The sequence below is a fragment of the Condylostylus longicornis genome, unplaced genomic scaffold (genome assembly GCF_029603195.1).
Source record: "Condylostylus longicornis isolate FDR11 unplaced genomic scaffold, ASM2960319v2 ptg000022l, whole genome shotgun sequence".
NCBI lineage: Eukaryota > Metazoa > Arthropoda > Insecta > Diptera > Dolichopodidae > Condylostylus > Condylostylus longicornis.
In genome coordinates, this window is record NW_026577991.1 from 195,484 (window position 1) to 218,034 (window position 22,551).

Consider the following 22,551-nt stretch of genomic DNA (forward strand, 5'->3'; position numbering starts at 1 on the left):
TTTTATTTTTTTATTATTACAATTAGATATGTTATATTCGTTAGAGTGTCAAGTTTAACCAAAATAAATGATCTTCCGTGATTTTAGTTTTCTGTAGGCAATAACACAAAACAGACGGAATGTTCTAATAAAAATCTCAGATCTCTTTTTTTTTATTATTATATATACATACATATAGATATATATTTATATACTATTGTACAAATATTTATTAGCTTTTTAAAAGAAATTTTTGAATAGAGAAAATAAAATAAAATGTCGCAAAAATACTATCTTAATAAATAATATTTAAAAAGAATGAAATTTAAAATTATTTGTTTTATTTTTAATTGAAAATTTTCAATTTTATTTTTTAAATGTTGCCGCGAAAAGAATATTCGACAACTTTCTGTGTAAAAATATGGATTATTAAAAGGACTATGTGAAACACATTGCACTATTAAAATAAATGATGTATACATATATATTGTGCATACCGAAATACATACATATATTATGCAAAAAGAAATTTTGAAATTTTTCAATTTTTTTTTTTAAAAACAAGTCGATGTTTTATAATATAGCAAAATATAATATTATATACATAAATGCACAAAGTATTGATAATTAAAGGCTGAGAACAATAAAATAAACAAACAAAAATATATATTTTATATAATTAAAAGTTGAAGATATAATTCTCTTTATAACAAATTTAAATGTACAAAAGTTTAGTTGTTTACACGTAAAATATTTATTTATTCAAAGTACCTATCTAAATAAAAAATATTAAATAAAACATGTAAATATTATTCAAATATGATTTTCTTTAAAAACTGTTAAAAGATATTTGAGTGAAAAAATGGAAGATAGTGTTATGAAAATATTAATTAAAATTTTAATATAAAAAATTTTTTATGTTACCAATAATATGTATAATTTGTTATTTAAATGCAAGACATACAAAAATATGAAAAAAATATAAAATAACAGGAAGCAATTTTTATTTAATTGGATTATTTTCAACAACAAAAAGTAAAATAGAAAACTAAGAAAGGATTACAATCCAACATCCCAAAAAGGATCACATATATACATATAAATCAAATGGATTATTTCAAACTAAATTTCTTAATATTTAAAAATATACAGGTAATTTTTTAATATAACTTACAATAAAAACAATTAGATAATATTTTTGTAAATAAATCAGATGATTCGAAATCGTTATAGGTACTTTTATAATCTCTTTCGTAACATAAATAGCAGCTAAAGTTAAAAGCACTGTTTATTGTCGCTACAAAATTCTTATAGTTTATTAACATTTTATTGGATTGTAATATCTAAAAGTTATATGCAAATATGTATGTATAAATATTTATAATAATGTTTCTTGCTGATTGCCTTTTTTTTTAATTTTAAAAAATGCCAAGGAACCAAACCTAGATCTAGGAACTGATGCTGAAACTAGATTAAATTTAATAGTTTCCATTTATATTATTCATATTTTACTTGAAAATTATTCTTAAATTTTACATTATTCATTAATGTTTATTAATGATTATAAACGAATTTAAGTATCCATAATACATTTTCAAATCAATGCGAATATTATAAAAAAGACCTTGACTTTGACTTTAAAAAACTTTTATGAAAAAAAACAACATAAAAAATAAAATGAAATATAACTTACGTCATTTACATTTGTACTTTTTAAAATTATGTGAAAATTGTTGTTTTTAAGTTTAGCTAAAAAAATGCATAAATAATGATAAAGAAAAATTTTATGTAAGTATAATAGTTACATTGAGCATACTGTGTATGTATGCATGCATAATTTTATAACCATAAGACTGGAGCATAATATTTTAGTAATTTGTTTGTATTTCTTGTAATATTCAATATTTTTATGAATTTATTATTTTTTATTCTTAGCTTAATTAATTTACGGTTAACAAATTTTCGAGTTTCCCTTCTTAGTCTTTTGAAAAATAATGAAAATTCTAATTTTAATGAAATAAAATGTATAATTGAGAGGTTGACAATAAGCTGTTGATGGCTAAGTATAAATATTGAAATTTAGTACATGACTATTAATTTACCCCAATAAATTTTTTTCGTTTTTTTCTGCAATTCAAATCTAAAAAACATTTACAGGCTTTAGACATTATCTCTGTCATATTTTTTAAAAACAGGAAAAATAAATTACTGATTTAAACAGACATTTTATCAAATTAGTTGTATTATAAATTTCGTATTCAAAATTGATAAAATAAAATAAATAATATAAAATAAATTTTAATGGTATATAAAGGTGTTCATAAGTAGCTAATTCAATTTATATTAATTATTTGTTTAGTAATTTTAAAATAATATTGCTTGGGGATTAACTTTGACAAAAAAAATTAAGAAAACAAATTATTGTCAGAGTAAATTAATGATTTGGTTTAATTTATGCACCTTAATATTTGTAAATTTAAATATTAATATATCAATAAGAATTTCGTCACTTAAAGAAACAATATAAGTTTGTAATATACAAATAGATTTTTAACTATTTGTTTAATTGAAATGTTTTATCGCATGAACATGAATCCTACAAAACAATTCGATCAGCTTTTAATTATTTAAATTATTATCATTTATATATGTATAGTGCTATATAAACACTATTCAAAAAAACATTATTCATGTTATAACTTTAATCAATAAAAATAAAAAAGAAAATTAAATGTCTTTTTATAAAATAGAACGCAAAAAATGAAAAGCAAAAAAAAAATAACACTCTGTTGAAGACCAATGAACTTATAAAAATTCTTTTTTTGTTTTAAATTCGCTTTTAACACACGTTGAACTTTTTAAATATAAATGGTTGGTTGACTCATGATTGCTATTAAAATATTTCATTAAGCATTTAAGGTATATACAGGGTGGAACATGGAAATTTCATATTTCGTTATTTTGTTCGTATTAAAAATAGAAAAGCAAATCATTTTGATTTGACCTTTTCAGTTTATGAAATATGCTTAGATAATTCAAGAAATATTATTCTTCTTCGCAAATTTCAACAATTTTTATATACATACAAGATGGATCTAAGTTTATAGCCCAATTTAACTTGTTGTAGCTTGTTAGACCTAAGACAATTTATTACTGATCACTGTCCAATAAACAATGAAGGAACTTTTACTCGTTACCATTCATTAGCGATTAACTATATGTATATGTAACTTGTATATATATATTATCTGTATAATTGACATGCTTTATAATAATATAAAACTAAATTTTTAGCGTAGATCTTTATCGACATTGCTTATGAAGTTTAATTTGTTTGTTTTTTTATTATTGGCAAAAATTTTAATAATTTTTATAAATATTTAATATACATTTCTACTTTAATGTGTTATCTTCACTTAAGCTTTCTTTTTTATAAGCTTTAAAAATACAGGATAAGTTTTTTGAATGGAATCATACAAAAATATTAAAAATTAAAAAGCAATTTATTTTATTGGTAGTATACGAATGCACGTACATAGAACAAATACATGAATAATTTTTATAATTGACAATTTTAAATAAGCAAGGTTAATGTGTTTATTTAACGCCATTATATAATATATGGTTACAGTTTAAAGATAATAAATAAGCCAGGAGAGTATTATAAATTTGATAATTCTTAAATCGAACAGCTGTAAGGACCGAAAATTAAACAAGAAATTTATAATTTCAGTAAAGTCGCGTTGAAAGTGTTTGTTAATGGATGTATTTTGTTGTATTGTAATGTTAAATATCATTGCTTTTAAATTTGAAGTTGCTTTCAATAATGTAAAATACAGTATGTATGAATACCACAAAATTTTGAATGGTTTAACTTTTAATAATAAATTAAATTTTAAATAAAAATTTAAAAAGATTTTATAATTTATTGATATTTTTTAAAGTTATTTCTGCAAACATGAAAAATTTCTTTGCAATGAATTTGTTTTATTCTTTCCTAAACGTGGGCTTACATTGCTATCCATCTAACAACATTTATTAAGCTAAAATGTATATTGTAAAGGTGAAGACAGCGCAGACGAACTTTTAATTTTACATAACTTTGTAGTTGTATAATAACTATTTTGTTCGCTTAGGTTTTTTGATTTTAATTTTATTATTTATATACATATATATATATGTTTGTATATTGTCGATTTCGCTTTTATTCAAGTTGGTTGTAATTGTACGTTGGGAACCAGTTTATTTTTACAGAATTACTTGCCGTGAAAAGGTCGTTCAACTGTTAGTTATATAATAATTTATTTAGATGTATGTACATTGTATGTTATTTATGTTATGTTGCTTTTATTTTCTATGTCTCTCTTTTATTATATATATATATATATTATCTTCTAAGATTTGATGTGAAGTTGTTGTTATAGAGATTTATGTATATACTAATTTTATTTAACATTAAAAGAGTATATGTACATCTGTACTTATTATATTAATCATAAATTTTAAAATAATTTTTTCTTATTTTATGTGTATACATGTAAACATACATACATTTTATATATTTTTATTTTAAGTATACAAGGGAAAAATTTTGGTTTCAACTTATATATTAAGTTAGATCAATTAATTAAAACATATGTACAATAGTCCATATATAATTACATATTATATATGCACATGTGTATATATATACGGTATATACCGTCATATAGATGTGTTTTAATTTTATATTTCAAACAGCTGTCAATTAATATTTTTGTATTTAAATTTTTTTTTGCAAAAAATCATAAAATAATTAACATATTGGACCTGCTATGATAAAATAATGTGTATGCATATATTAACTAAAGGTTATATGCATATAAAATTAAATTAGGAATTAAACGAAATGATTCAATATAACAAAAAAATTATAGTGTTACGTTATAATTACAATATGTCAACTTCAAAATAATATTTTAAATGCTTTACATAGGCTTTTCATTAGTAGATTTCATACACGTGAACTACGTAACAAAATTCATAAATATCGATTTATACCAACACACCTAAAAAAAGTGGCAAATAATTAATGTTTTTAAAAAGTCACCATAAGACTATCCTATAAATAGAAACTACCCTATAATTGCCTAGATGATGATGCTATAATAGCCTAAGCCAATTTGTGATTACGAAAAATAGTAATGAAAAAGAGAATTTGTATTAACATTAGATCAGAATTTCAGAAGAATTTTGAAGAAATTCAGTCAAAATATCCAATAATAGTGTGATTTATAATAAATCTTATTTAATGTTGGCTGAGATACCTTTCAAATATCGAGTTATAAGTCCCATAGAAAATTATTGCTAAATGAAAACTAAATGTAGACTATCTGGAATTTTAGAGCCAAAAATACGTCATGATAAAAATTTAAAATATTATGAAACTACTAGTGCATTCAAACAGCATTTTTTATATAATTCACAGAAGTTTTGTGTGAGTATGTGTATGTATAAATATATATTTGTAAATTTTGTTTGCAAAGTCCGGTCAGTTGAAAGGTCAAAACAACCTCAGTTTTTTGAATTAATACTTATTGTTTAAAAACAATATAATCCAACAATTTACTTTGATAAAGAAATAAAACACATTCTTATATTAATTCTTTATTTAACTATACATATATAGGTTTATTGGAATAAGGCTTAGCACAAAAAAAAAATAGCTCGAAAATACATTACCAAGAGATCTACTTACTTTTTACAACCTGTTTAGGTAAATAGTAAACAGTTCTTATAAATAATTTTTTTTTTAATTTGGATCCGATTAAGGCAGCGGCTTAAGCAATTGTCATACATTATATATATATACAGCGTTAAATCCTGAATTAATTTGGCTATGTCTGTAAATCAAATCAAAAAGAAGGACATTTTTTCTAAAAAATAAGATGTAAACCGTTGTGAGAGTTGCCTTAAAAACAGTTTAATACTCGTAACATATAAAAACTATAATTCAAACTTCACAGGAAAAATTTTACAAACAAGTTTAGTGACCGACTTACCATTATAAAAAAAATTTCGAAAGGACGGAATGGAACGCTTGGAATATAATACTTAATAAAGAACCTTGGAAACCAAATCCGGATTTTGGAATTCCGAAATTCATCCGTTTTTATAAAATTCGAAATTCCGAAACCTAAATAAATCGGATTCCGGAATATTTGGATTTCTACATCGCTCGTTTTCTCCTTTTTAATAAACTATTATTCCAGCAAGTGACATAAATATAATTAAAAACAATTCTGAAGTGATCAGCACATAACCGACCGCAATGTATATTGTCTAATGAAAGTGTTACAGAAGATTATAAAAAATGCCTTTTAAACACTTCTTTGCAATTAGTAAGCTTTTAGTTAACATTTGGCTATTAGTAGAGTTTTGCTTTGTGCTAGCCAAATTCCCTGAAAAACTCTTCAGTTAATTTCGGTAACAACCAGAGCTCAAATATCAAATTTCAAGGAATCCCATCAATCCATTCCGTAGATATTATAAAAAATGTAAAATCAGCCCCTACTTTGGTTTCCGAGACCTGATCGCCCCAAAAAATTTATATGTTCATTGTTTTAACACATTTAAATATTTAATTTCAAGGAAATTTATTGTTTGTTTCTCTTTATATGGGCAAAAATCTAAAATTAACTCGCAAAAAAGTGCAGTTTCGAAGGGTTGATATATTCCAAAAGTTGATCAATTTGTGACATAGCCAAAACAAACTCACATATATAGATACAAGTGTGCAAACACAGGCAGACCGACAGGTCGACATCTTTCTAAAAATAGTTTATTTTTATCGAACCGAAAACTCGATATGCAAAATTTGTTGCCATCACATAACCCCTCATCTTGTATGCGTTGCGGTATTAGTATTGTAATGACTTATTCGAAAATTTCTAGCACTGTGCCTTAAGTAAAAGAAAATTTATGCGTTTCCTTACAATTTTTTTTTTGTTTTCATAATAAAAACTTTTGTGTTGAATTAAATTTATTTTCATTATTTTTAATACGGTAAATATACAATTATAATAATATTAGATATATAATATTTGTTATACAAGCCTAGTACAAAGCATATTAGGTAAATTTTATAGGTTTAAAGTTTTAGAGAACGTTTACAATAATCTATTGTGTATTCATCCAACAATGATACTGATATTAAATAATTTTGTGTACGTTAAGAACACTTTTTAAAAATCAGAATTAAAAAAAACTTTAAATATTACAGCATTTCATTTTTCTAATTGAATTTGTGTTCCTAAAATTCTTAAATAAAAATTTCATTTTGTTTAATTTAAAATAATGTAAACATTTATTTTTCCTTTTGAATTTTTTTTGCAATAATTCCGGAATTATATCGGAATTTCGAAATTCATTTTATGTAATTCCGGAAATTCCGGAATTCTTTTTTTGATAAAAAGTGGATTCCCTATACCAAATATTGATTCCCTATGCCAATTTTTAGTCAAAGTTTTTAAATCAAAAATAATTTAAAATATGTATATACACATACCACACTTAAAAAGGAAGTAATGAGACACAAAAAAACTGCTACCTTTTTCTTTTCAACAGGCTGTAGCTCGAAATCGAGTATATCTGCACCCCCTCCAACCATAGATTTTTTTACTGAAAATTGATCAAAGAATTATCCCTAAAATTATTTGTCATCTTATATGAAACACTTTATATATATATATATGTATATATATGTACATACATATAAACATGTATGTATATCCCGGTAATATAAATATAAATATATGTCATGCCGGTCTATAGAAACACATAATCTTCAGTTAGTTTAATTATTCCTCATGACTTTACGGTATGCATCGCAAAACTAAACGTTGTGCTTTTGCGTTAAAAGCTTTCACTTAAATCGTGTGTCTCGCTTTTTTATTCACTTTTTATTCACCTTCAAATCAGAATTCTCGGGATTTTCTGATGGATGTTTCACTTTTCCAATAAGATTACTTTTTTCAATTTGATTTTTTGCATTTTTTCTCAAATTATCGACTGAACGTCTCACTTTCAAAAACAAAGTGAATAAATTTTGTATGCATTTTAGAAAAAAACGACATACGCAATACCAAATAATTCTTCTCACTCGAATATTATATTGTACCAATATATGACAGTTACTCAATTTCTCCTCACTTTCCGAGTAAAATAGCGAGATAGACGATCATGTACATAAAGATAGCATTAGACTGATAATATATATTGTTCCGTAAATTTTATTGCCGTTAGAACTTGCATAGCATTTATTTTATACACATAGTATGTATTTGAAGAATTTGTCAGTTTGTTTAATACCTAAACAAAAACTAAAGTTTGTTTCCAGCGAAAGGGCGAAATGCCAAATTTGGTGTCATAACATACGCTCATAAAAAAAACGTTTGAACTCCGTATGAAAGATATTGTAAGGTTCAATAGAAACATGAAAGATAATTTGCTACTTTTAATTTGGTCTGCGGTTGACCTGGATATCTTTATTAGTTTAAGAAATATAAACTTTTGGAATTTTTACAAATTTTACATTTAAGGTCTTTTTAAACCTTCAATTACATTTGATTTTTTTGTTTCGACATAGGCTATGATGTCACAAAATGTAACACAATCATTGGACCAACCTTTTCACTAAACAAGTCAAACTTATTTTTTCACATTTCATTTATCAATGCTTTAATATACATTTGCTTCTTTATATTGAACTAAAGCTTTATTAAAAAATTTAAAAATTTTATTATCCTTATACAATTTTTTTATACTTTTTTTAACTGTTTATAAAACAAGTACTTTAAATTATTAAAATATTGTTAAATTTTAAAATAAGTTTCAGATTTTTTTTGAAAATTTCACAAAAATATATTACGTGAGAAACTTTTGTAAAATAGACATACGAGCAATTTTTGGAAAGTACGCATTTTTAAACAAGGCTATTTTTACTTGGTTCAATTTAAATATTTTAAACCAATTTATATTCTTTTATTTGTAATTTGACCATTGAAAATATAATATACAATATATGTATGTCGTACGATTGTATCGTATATCAAATATCAATTGAATATTTTTATGTATTTGGAAATGTTAGCATAATATTTTAAAGTTCTTAGTAGAAAACCATAAATTTGCTTTATAAAATAATATTTATAAACTTATATAAAACGCATGAAAACTTTGTTTTTTAAAGAACTTTCATTCAACACGAAAAAAAGAGCTTTATTGAAATTTTTATCGAAAAGCCATTGCTAATTTCTTCGCAATTTTCGTTGCACTTCTGAACAAAAATCGTCGAATTGAACGACGACTTTTATTGCGCATTCACACACATACAGATATACATACATACATTAAAAAAAGAAGACGAGGGAAAAATGGTTTCTTCTTTTTTCAAATAAAAATTTTAAAAGAAAATTTCTTTTCAAATGGGTGGTTGAACTTTTGAACTTTTCTCTAAAATAAAGTTACTACAAGTTATTTTTCAATATAAAAGGAACAGATAAGTGAATGTACATGTATGTATCTATGCATGTATATCGGTTACACATTTTGAAAAGAAAGATGAATATGTAAATATGTATACGTTTATTTGTATTATTTATAATATAAATTTTGCCCTTTATATTGAAAAAAGGATACTCATTTTTTTTGAGAATTCCGTTATTTATAAACACGGTAACATTGTCTGTGGTCATGGCTATAAGTTGTCTGAGGTTAAGAAATTCGGATAACTGTTTACAATGAATTTTGTTAGGTTAATAAAAACAAAAATTTATGTATATGTGTATGTAATGTACCACACGTCATATAAATACATATGTGCATAAGTAGGTGTGTACAATATACGTTCATGTATCACCATAAATACATATGTATATTGTTTTACATTTTATAGCTCTTCATGCAGAAAACCAATGATTTTTTCATTTTGATTTGTAAGCATTTAAGAGACAGGCAACGACCTACCCAAATTACCATAATGTTTAACATTCAAAATCAATTTGTATCTAATTTCATATTTTAAAGAGCCTTAAGCAGGAAAATAAGACTAATCATTTTAAAAATTTTCATTTTTTATTAAAGTAACGAAGATTTTCAAAAACGTCAATTATGTAGTTATTAACAATTTTCTTTTACAGAAATTTGTTTTTTTTTTTTTTTTCTTAATTTTTTTATGAAATCAATTCCTCAATGATTGGGGAATCTAAATACGTTGAAAAAAGCCATAAAAAATTAATCAATTAACTATTATAAAACAAATAATTTTCTGTAATAACTAAACACATATGTATAATCTGCAATGCAAAACTGTGTTCCTTAATTCGACATTGGTATTGAGAAAAATTAATTTACTTTTCATTTAGACACCCCAAAAAATCAATTTTGTGCGAATCAAAATTCCTGTTTCTTCTAGAACACAACATCGAAATTAAACAATTATGAATAAGCAAAAAACAAACATTTTGAAATCTTTTATAAAAAGTTTTAACGATTTGTTAAGAAATTCTTTAATATTGAAATTTAGTAGATATATGAAATAAATCGAATAGCCTTCTACAAACAAAATAAATTTTTTTTTTCTGATTAATACTATATATCTTTTAATTTGATATTTAAAATTATTAAAATTAAATAATGATTTTAGCAAAATGTACGTTTATAGTGTAACATACATCTCATATTATGTAGCTGAAAATTTTAATAGAGAAAAATTATCCTTGCACTCTAATATTTCTTCAATATTTTCAAATTCACACACACACACATGCAAATGTAAATTGTCATTATTTATTTGACGAAAGTATGTACGGAAATTATTTCATGCAACAAAAGCTTATATTTGTGCTTTACTATATTTTACCCTATGTATAGAATCCTTTCTGCATTTTACAGTTTTTTTTTAACTTTACAGAGTTTATGTTTTTGTTTTTGTTTTTTTTTTAAGAGAAGGTCTCTTTTCTTTCCTTCCCTTTAGTTGATTATTACCATTTTATTGCACAATTTAGTCCTATCTCGGGCTGTTCGCGTGTAAGGCAGGTCATGGCGTTATGTAGTTGCACAACATAATACTCATTAGAATATTGTTTTTGTATGTTTGTTTGTTAACTTTTTTCGAATTAATTTATTAACGTATGAAAAGAAGTTTTTTCTTTGATAAATGATTTCATATTCAAAGCATTTTTAGTGAAAAAACCAAAAAATATTTTATAAAGAAAAAAAAATGTAAAGCAAATGTAAATGTAAAAGAACCAAACTGAGGAATTTAACTAACTAATTAATTAAAATATTTATAAAGAATATTAAAACATACTAGAATAAAAAATTAATATAAAAAAATATTAACAAAAATATTCACAAACTTATAAAGAGTGCGGAATGTATCGAGTGGTTATCGAAAATTTTCCTATGTATTTCTGCAATAAAAGGATTATTTTTACAATAAATTACCATATATTCGAAGTATTTTTTAAAAGTAGGTTGAAAAGATATAAATTTGTGTACAACGGTTTTATTTAAAAAAATTTAATTTTACAAACTATAAAACTGAATTTATACAAGTTATTAATATGAACTATATGCAAGCAATAAAAAATTTACATTTGGACTTAAGACAAATTTAGGATTGTGAAAACATGGTTAGTATAGAATGTTTTTTAATTTCATTTAAAATTTTATTAAATAAATTTAATTTATTAAAAGACACAAGGTTTGATTAGATAAAGTCTTCAAAAATTCAAATTTTTTTCACAAATTTAATATTATAATATATGTATATGAGATTTCTTTGAATTTTTCTCCTTTCAAATATTCTGTGTACATACATATATAGTATGTATATAGACAAAATACGTATAGTCGTCTGGAAATGCAATAAAAGAAACAGAAAAAAAGTGAAACTTATTTGTGCAGAAGTTATTGACCTCTGTCTGTGCAAACCTACCCGAACTGCGTCTATGCTTTGGAAATGCGAAAAACAAAAAGAGCATTGTGTATGCTATGTATATATTGCATACATCTATGTATGTAATTGTATGTTGTGAATGAGCTTAAACTGATTGGTGGTATCTCCAATTCATAATGCAAAGTCTAGATTTTTTTCATTTTCTTTTATCATTCGTGTTGTTTTTTGTTACTAGTATCATTTTGCTGTTGAAAGGTCATTGAACTTCTTTTGAGTTCATTGCCTTTTTTAAAAGAGAGAATATTCATCCAAATATTGTACATAAGTATGTACCTACATACGTGTATTTATTTGATATTAGTATAATACAGACTATTTTTCCTTTTTTGATTATATTAGATTTTTATAAAAAGTAATGGAAAAAATTCTGTATAGTGGTAAATCTTCTCTTCAGTATTCAAATAAGTCCAAAATAATAATAACTTTTAAATGAAGCTCAATTAAAAAAGTAAATTATAAAAAATTTATAACTATATAGAATAATTATTAAAAAAAAAGAAGTTTTTTATTTTATGAATAATATTTTGAAATCATATTTACTTTTAAATGCATAATGTCCGGAAATATGCAAATATTATATACATATGTATGAAAAGGAGAAGTTGAAGAAGATATGTTTATGTACGTTAAAGTTATTATCTATAATTGATCTGTAATATAATGTTATATACATTTTGGTTTATATCTATGATCTTTTTGAGGTATTAGAACATTAGGTCTATTTTATTTTTTTTTTATGTTTTAGTACTCACTATCGAAATTTTAAAATAACTAAACTTTTTGCTTTAAAATATTTTGATTTGATTGAATCAAAATTAATTTTTTAAGATTTATAAAAATACGTAATTCATTTCCATTTTAAAAAAATATTATATATTGTATATTTACTTTAATATTTAATTTTATATTTACTTTAACACATATATATTTATATTTACTTTATAGGTACCTATGTTTGATTACAAAATTTATGTACCGAGACTCCAAATATATTATATGTGTATGAGTTGAATAATATTTGATTAGATTATTGATGCAATTTATGTACATACATCTATTAAGTACATTTATAATAATATATAGTATACTTTTTACATCTATAATATAGTATAACATATATTAATATAGTATGCGACATATTAAGTAATCGAAACTCTTTTTTACATTTTTAAACTGTCAATTGATAATTTTTAACAAAATGAAAAAAGTATGCTCTCCGATATTTTAAATAATTATTATTTTAAGCTGCATGCGATTTAATATTTAAGGATGCTGAACACACAAGTTACATTGACTTAATTTTCTTTTTTCAAATGTGTATATTTTCTTCTCGATTTATATTAGAAATTTTATAGCGTGAATTATGAACAATACACTTTGTAAACTGTTTCTTGTTTCATAGATTTACATATTATACAGAAAGTATGCATACATATTATTATTTATCATTTCACAAATGCAATACAATAGTGAACACACAGTGGTTTCTCTATATAATGAACACTCAAAATTCCATAAATCTTTTTCGCAATATAGGGATTTTCCTTTATTTAACTCTCGCTGTATAAATACATAACGTTCGTCATAATGGGGAATATTTGCTATATAAACGTTTTACTAAATATATGTATATGTATGTGTATATGTACATGTTTGATATAACTCTTAGAATAAATAAAACCTCAGGAACAAAATTGTAAAGCTTTTTAAAACCTTTCCCATGATAATTAAGGGCTAGTTAAATTTTTAACACATTTTCATCGAGTGCTGTCAAATGTGTTTTATTTAAAGTTTGCAACTTATCTTTAAAACCCCGTAAATGCGAGAGTTAGTCAGCCATATAAACATTTAATTCTCTGAAGAAAAAGCTACAGTTTTGTATTTGGAGAGCACCACTTTTTTTTTAAACTTCCCAAGAGAATTTTAAGGTAATTTAAAATTGAAGACTTAAAATTTGAATGAACAAGTAAAAACGTTTCAGTCGGTATAAACTGATTGAATTATACCCTCCACCTTTCGTTATTGTGTGGCAATTACTCGAACCTATGAAATCATTCTATAGAAACTTCACGGACATGTTTGACCTTTTGTTAAGTTTCATGAATCTGACCTTATAATTTTTGCAAATATTTAAAATTAGCTTTTGGAGTTGTATGGCAAGTACCCGAGCCTGTCAGCAATTCCTCTAAAACTTCAGAAATATATTTGACCTACAATTGGACACATGACTGCCAAGTTTCATGAATCTGACTTTATTATTTTGCCAAATATAAAAAATTTGCTGTTGGAGTTGTATGGCAGCCACCCGAACCAGTGCAGCATGTGTAGAATATAATTTGACACATGTATACAAAATTTTATATTTATAGCTTTATTAGTTTTTGAAATATTTAAAATAAACTCTTTGAGTTGTATGGCAGCTACCCGAACCCGTTGTCCGACTTAGTCCAATAATAATAGGGTTCGGCCTTGGCACAAAAGACAAAACTTGTGAAAGTTTAGTTTCGATTGCATTATTCGTTTTTGAGTTATCGTGCGATCGGACGGACGGACGGACGGACGGACATGTCTAAATCGACGCAGAATTTTACGCTGAGCAAAAATATATATATATGTCCATACCGTAGATGACTCCTTCAAGTAGTTACAAACTCCATACCAAAGTTAATATACCCTTCACGAAGTGCAGGGTATAAAAACGAGAAAAAATAGAGTTGACACTGTGATACCCGTACGAATTTGTTTTCATATGTGCGAGTAAATATGCCATAGCTGACTATAGGACAGACTATGAGTTTAAGTTGCCTCATTACCATATTAATTTCAGTAATGTGATTTCAATATTTTCTAAGAGACGGCCAAACTAAAATATAACCATACGAAGTCAAGAAATTACAACGATTTTTATCACACATAACAGCCCTAATAATACGTGTACACTAGTTTTCACTCCAATATTTCTGAGCTCTAATAATTTCTGACATAATGTCAAATAACTTCAGCAGTTGTATGGCAGCTATCGCCATTGCTCATAAAATTTCAGTAACTATAGCTTCTATGATTTCTAGGATAGAGCCAAATAAATTTTGAAGTTGTAGGGCAGCTACACGAACCAATACCTCGATTATATCCAATTTAAATAGGGTTCTGGCTTTTAAATAAATCATTTGTGAAAATTTGGTGAACTTAGCTCCATTAGTTTTTTAGTTACCGTCGGACGGGCGGATAAAATATAGATAATATAAAATGTAGTTTGGCATTATAAAACATGGAAACTTTCCTAGTGTGAAATATAAATACAAACAAAAAAAAATTCCTCATAAAATGATTAGAATAATAATAAAACAGAAAAAATGCGACCACAATAGTACATTTCTAAGTAAATAAGCTTCTAATGGCTTTAAATAAAAAAATAAAAACGAAAAAATTTGTAAAAATGCATTAACAATTTAAACTACACATATAAATTATAACAAGTAAGCTTTTAATATTATCATTGCACATGCGCAGCATTTTCAAGGTTAAAGTGCAATGAAATACTATATTTACTATACATGTAAGTATCTATATGTGGATGTGTAGATAGCTGGCAACGACGTAAGATAAATGCATTAGATCTATATAGATATGGACAAAGATATAAAAGTACATACATCGTATATACAATTGTAAATAATATATTAAATATATACTCGTATATTATGTAGAAAAAAATTCTATAAAATGCAAATGCATTTCTGATATACAGTACCAGTATACATCTAGATGTACATACGCATATACATAATTTTATAATATTTTTATTGATTTAATTTTTTTTTTGGTTTCATATGATATATAGCAACGGTAAATGTGCGACATTAGTTATGTTAAATAAATCCATATGGTTAAGTAATATCAATTTTGAAATGGTTACTTATTTTTGTGTTAAAATTTCCTAATATTATATTATTAATGTTTTAAATAATGTAATATTAGGAAATATTAGAAAATATATTTATATATATATATATATATATATATATATATATATATATATAGATTATATATATAGATTATATAATTTTAGGAAATATTAGGAAATATTATAATACATTTATGTACATATATTTATATATTTATATATATATATATATATGTATATATACTTATAAATCACACAAAACCAAAGGATATATTTTAAAAGATTAAATTCTGCCATATCTTAGTGAAGTTATATAAAATGTTAATTGAGCAAATTTTAATTACAAAATATAAGTATCCAAAATTCTCCTAAATATTTCAATTTTTGCTTTTAGTTCCTAAAGAATAATTAGAATTTCAGTATCTATACCAATGTTAAAATCAAAAGTTCGAAACTAATTGATCATGAACGCATTAATTTTTTGCTAAAAGAGAAAGGGTTGTGATTATCAACCCGCTTTATAAATCTTCTATTTATGCTTTATGTACATATGTGTAAACATTTGTATATTTTTATGCATTAATGAATGTGAAAGCTTTTATATAAACAACAAATAAAAAAAAAGTAAATAATTTTTCTATTACTTTGTTTCATAATATGTATATTTAATGTACATGTATACGAATGTTATACAAGTAATTTGCAAATATTTATATAGTATTTAAAAAACAAAATATTTTGTATGGGCGAAAATTGGACAATAATACTTAAAAATTTTATTAAAAGTCGGTAAATATTATTTTCAAATAATAAAAATAGTTTCTGGTTTTATATTTCAATTTTCTCTCAGATTATGAAGATTGATAGAAAAAAATAAAATGCTTTTGAACGGTATGTAAATTTTTCAAAAATTAATAAATTTTTTTTATTAACATTTAATTAACTTTTTTTTTTGCAAAATTAACGAATTTTTAGGTCTGGAATTATTTCTTTAGATGTAATGTGTATATTGATATATGTACTTACAAAGATTGAGGCTATACAAATGGAAATAAAAGTCATTCTACGATGTAAAATACCTGAGTGCAACATTTTTAACCTGTATTATGCTTATGTAAATATAAATGCTACATGTATGTACAAGTATTTAAAATTTTTTTGAAAACAATTAGCTACTACAGTTTTAATTTCTTAAAAACTATAATAGCTAATTTTTATTAAAATTTATGCAACCATGAATACGCCGATTCTATTTTATATACGTAAACTATTTAATTATATTTTATCATTTTAATATGTTTTCATATTATTAGAATTTAACTTCCTGATTGTTAATCTAATAACCTATAGAATCTGTTTTTATGTTTTTCTCTTTTATATTTTTATTGTACTAAGTACTTGAAAAGCTAACGCAAAGCAGACGCATCATTATTTTTCAATGTCATTTTAACGCTAAAAATATTTTGCATAGTTTTTAGAAGAGCACACTGACAAAGTCGTATATGTATATGTATATTGTTTAGGTATATATTATAGTGCAAATGTATTGAGTGATACGCGATGTTTATAGATGTGAATGTGCAATTGCATTTACACTTTTTTAAACCCAGATTTTTTTGTTTGTTTTCTTTTTAGTTGTTATTTTTTCTTTTGATGTAATTTATGTTCATGTTTAAGTTTAATGTTTGCGGAAAGTGAAAATCTAAAAATAATATAATGTTAGACAAAATATTATTAAAATTGCAGCTATCTATATGTATGTATATGTAACTAAAAAAATGTAAGTTTTTTTTTAATTTTATTTCCATCTATAATATAATATTTAAATTTAATGAACAATACATGGACTGTTTAATTAAAAAAAATTAGGAACGAATTTCTTATATATAAATATATAAAGCCAAACATATGTACATACTTATGTACATGTACAATTTAAAAGAATATAAATATATTATATACGCTGTTTTGCTTTTTTTATTTTCTATGCGACTTACAGGAAGAAACATAATAAAATGCACTTTCATTATTCTTTAGAACTGGAGGTACTTATTTCATTGACTAAATTGGTTTTTAAAAAACTAACTATGTATGTAAGAACTCTGAATCAAAGCGATATTATTAAAAATATTTCCAACTAGTTTATTTTATGATCATATAATATTAAATATTGCACACTTTTAGGTTCAGGCCATACAACTTCAAAGCATTATTATATTTGTTTCTCCAAAATATATCATCAAAAATGTTTTTGTTTCAAAAATGTTTTTTGACCGATATGCAACAGAAATTGTATTTCAACAACAAAAAAATTTCTTTAATAAATTTTCAAATTAATTGAAAACTAAATTAAAAATTTTTTATAAAATTTCGACATTTAAGTCAATCTTTTCCTTTTATGTACAAACATACATACATATACATATATAGCAAATGCATATATTTTTTCATAAAAATGATTATAAGGAACAAAATTTTTATATTTTGTAAAAACTTCTAAACAAAAAATTTAATCTACAAAAACTATATTTCGAAGCTTTTGCTAAAAATATTTCTTTATAATATAAAAAAATATTTTAAGCTTTTGCGTGTTATAAAAAAACATAAAATAAAAGCAAAAACTTTAAAAATTAAAAATGAAATGAAAAGCTCTTTTAGAAATGCATTTTATGCATTTTAAAATACACAACACATAAACATATTCTAGATTAAAATCTTTTGTGTATTCGTTAGAAACCTTGGTGAACTGTTTTTTTGCTACCTTTTTTATTTTTCTTTTGATTTGCATTTTTGGGGGCATGAAAATCTTGAAATAATACATGTTATATCAACTGACTAAATTCATATTTAACTTATGACAATTAACTAATCGCCTTATGTTAATGAAAACTTAGCAGCTATAATCTTTCCAAAAGCAATTGTTACTAAATATCAGCTACCATTAATATATTTCTATTTAATTTTTTTTATATGTATGTATGCATGCACACGTACTTATATATGTATATATGTTTGCATATTTATATATAATTTAAAGGCTTGAAAATATACATATGCATATATGTATATTTTTCAAATTCACATCGAATAAAAAAAAATTATTTCCTATATACTAGAAAAAGTATATAATAAATACGTTTAACTTATATGAAAATTAAAATGACATCTACATTAAGAATAATAAAGAACAAAATAATACAAAATAAATAATATGTATGTACATACACTTTTTTACATGCGAAAAGTTTTAGCGATTCTGAACTTAAATCGGGAAGAGAAATTTTTTTCGTAAGTTGAAAAGCGCAAGAACTGGGTCAGTAGTAAAAGTTTAAACGTTAAAAATTCACCATCTTTAAAATTGCGTCGGGTGCATCAATTGTTTTTTTTTTATTTCCCTTCGTTTTATTCATTTTTATTAATTCTTTTTTACATTATAAGATAAAAAGGATATAATTCATATGTATAGCTTTCAAAAGTTTTATAATTTTTTGTTAACAATATTAAAATAAGAATAATGGAATAGAAAACGAAAAAAAAACATTTCTTTTTGGTTACGAGTAGTAGGCATAAAAAGACTATATTTTTTGAGCATTTTTATAATAATTAAAAAACTTAATTAACAAATTAAAAAGAAATGTAATATAAGAAAACATTTACACATATATTTAAAGCATATTAAATAACAAACAAAACGAAAAGGAAACATTTTGAAAAGTGTATTAAAAATAATTTTTTTAAGATTAAAATCACATGTGTATATGTTTTTAAGAACCGGCAAATAATCCGCTTAAATTATGTGCTATTAAAATTACAATGTAATATATAAAAATAAATAAAATAAAAAGTATTCACTTTTATAATTACAAAAAAAAATGCATAAATAAAGAAAAAATGTTAAATATGTCCGTTTAAGTAACGAGGAAAAAATTACTTATCTAAAAAAAATTGATACATGTATACTCAAAGAATAATATTATTGAACCCAAAATATGTGTATTCCTTCGTGGGTACGTATTCACAAAAAAATATGTAACGAATATAAATATATTTTCCGAAAGGTTAACTAAAAAAAATATTTTTGTTATTTTACTTTTTTTGAATGCATTCCCGTTATTTTATTTTATAAGCAATTTGATATTATTTTTATCTACTTACATATTATTTATATAAATTATTCAAAATATTAACAAAATGTGTACAAACGTATATGAATATGAACAAACGTATTTTTTTAATATGAACAAACGTACCTATATATTTCTGTATTTAAATTAGACATGAAAACGTACATTTTTCATTTAAATTAAGCCAGATAAAATTTTGTATTCATGTTTATTTTATGCATACATTCTTATATAATGTCGACAGAAATTTATTATGTTATTTTAAGACTCCAGATCATTCAAAACTAGTTTAAACCATTCAAAAACTAATTTTAAAAATTGAAAATTTTATATGGTATGCAAATTTTAGTTTTCGATTCTATATTTCGATATTACAAGAACATTTATTTTTGGAAAAGCTCTCAATTAAAATTGTATTGAAAAAAAACAGGAAATATACGTGCAAATCCAGAATAAAAAGTCACAGAATAAACAAAACTTACAAAGGTATGTCTATTGTTCGTATCCGTAAAATTTTGTTAATAATTGTTAATTTTAATTATAAATATATACATAAATACATTCAAATATATAATAAAAATAAAAAATAAATTTAATTTTATTACGTCTACATAATTCAATAATTTTTACGCTACAGATTTGCAATTTATGTATATATATTCATAGTGCATTGCATTTGCATTATTCAAGTTTTGTTGTTTTATAATGAGACATACATACCTATACCAAAATGCAAAAAAAAGCACTTTTTGAGTAAGAGCTGTTAATCTCTGAAATAATAAATATGTATGTATGTACGTATGTATGAATGTACAATACATAATACAAACATCGAATAGGAAAAACTATTCAAATAAAAAAGCTAAAATCATTTTCATATCGGCTTGAGAGGAACATTTTATTTTTAATTGGCGTCACTTTATATCGCTTTTTCGTTATGTATAGATTCATATTATTATAATGCATGTATACATCATGTAACTGCAAAAAAAACTTAGAAAGCTTTTTTGACATTGCAATAGGAAGAAAATGGCCCGTGAACGTAACCCCTACAAAGGCCGCAACATTGAATAAAAAACTGTGTATGAATAATACGCGATAACAAGTAAAACAGAAGAATAACAAACGTTTTTTACTACATTTTCGTGCTAGATGACAATACTTTATATCGTTGTCGTCGTTTTTGTCGTCTTCCGTAGTTTTACTCGTTGTCATCCGTTGAAAAAGAAAAAAATGTATTATGTATGTATGTTTATGTGCATATAGATGTACTTGATTTTTACTTTTTTCCATTTTCCTTTTTGCGTCTGTTACATTTTAATTTTTTTTTAATTACTTGACTATGAAAAAGGACATTATGTTAAAAAAAGAATCCCATTTCGTATGTACATATAAATAATTCTATATTAGTATATGTTCCTATTATGCTCGATAGTAACATTATTAAAGACGCGTATGTTAAAAAAATATGCTGACACATGCTTATTTTATAACATCTATCATTTTTCACGAATTTCTAAATATTTAAATCTAATACGAGATTACTGATTAACACGGTTTTTAGGTACGTCGCATCATCAATTGCATTAAACATACATATGTACAATTGAATTTTGTCCATAATAAACATTTTTAAAGCTGTGTATATTACACTTCTACAGAAAATATTTAACTAAAGCTTTACTAAGTTATCAGTGCCAAATGCAATACCTTAAACACGAATTTAAAGTAAACATCTTCTTTAAAGCATGTCTAGTCGTAAGAAAACGTAGAGTGATTGGAAGGGGCTTTCTCAGTGTTGAGGAGTTCACGTCCAACTCCCTGAGAAATCCCTCCGTGTTTTTTACTTGGAATCGGATATGGTACGGCTGCAATAAGCCAAAACTGTTCCTTTGCCCATATCTCCCTTCAATAATCTATAATCTACAACTATAGTAACGAATCACTCATACGAGTATTAACTGACTAATTAAGGTGTGACAAAACTGAAGGTACTACTTTAAATGGCCAGAGATTTGGTGAAAATTTGTATGTACATATATGTTCATATATTTTTAATAAAGTGTCTATTTTACTTTTGTTTTATTATTTGCAGTAACTTGTTTTTGTGAAAAAATTTAAAATTTACTTTTTTTATTTTACGTTTTTCTAAAATATTGAATTATTGTGATAATGATAAGAAACTAAGCAATACATGTCATATACATATGTACATATGCATATATATATATACATATGCTCACATACATACATGTAAAAAGCAGTATAATGTGTCCTTGAACATTATTTAATAAATAATAATATAAAGAGATAAGAAGTAATTGTTTATTAGACATACCGTGCATAAACATATATATAAACAGATATACATAATATATTGCATATTCATAAATTGGTACTTTTTATAACTCAGTCTAACTTAGTTAATTTCTTCGATAATTAGGTACATACTTTCTATCCGCTCTGTTAAATGAAGTATGTTTTAAAATTCAAACATACGCATATACATATAAAAAGAATTCGACATGTATTCTATGTATGTA

General features: G+C 23.9%; 1 protein-coding gene across 8 annotated transcripts in view; it reads left to right on the top strand.

Moving 5' to 3' along the window:
* Positions 1–1,026: 1,026 nt before the first annotated feature.
* The window catches only part of LOC129606717 (uncharacterized), a 34,834-nt gene continuing 13,309 nt past the window's right edge, over positions 1,027–22,551 (top strand). For 2 of the 8 annotated variants that reach the window (XM_055517207.1, XM_055517214.1), the window contains exons 1-4: positions 16,553–16,673; positions 16,735–16,775; positions 16,860–17,017; positions 19,556–19,891. Coding sequence is in view for 1 of the 8 variants with exons in the window: in XM_055517214.1 (XP_055373189.1) it covers positions 19,874–19,891 (18 nt within the window). In the remaining 7 variants the exon portion in view is untranslated. Of the gene's footprint in view, positions 1,132–11,633; positions 11,655–16,552; positions 16,674–16,734; positions 16,776–16,859; positions 17,018–19,010; positions 19,892–20,252; positions 20,495–22,551 lie in introns of those variants that run through there. The other 6 variants (XM_055517206.1, XM_055517209.1, XM_055517208.1 and 3 more) reach the window with 6 other exon arrangements.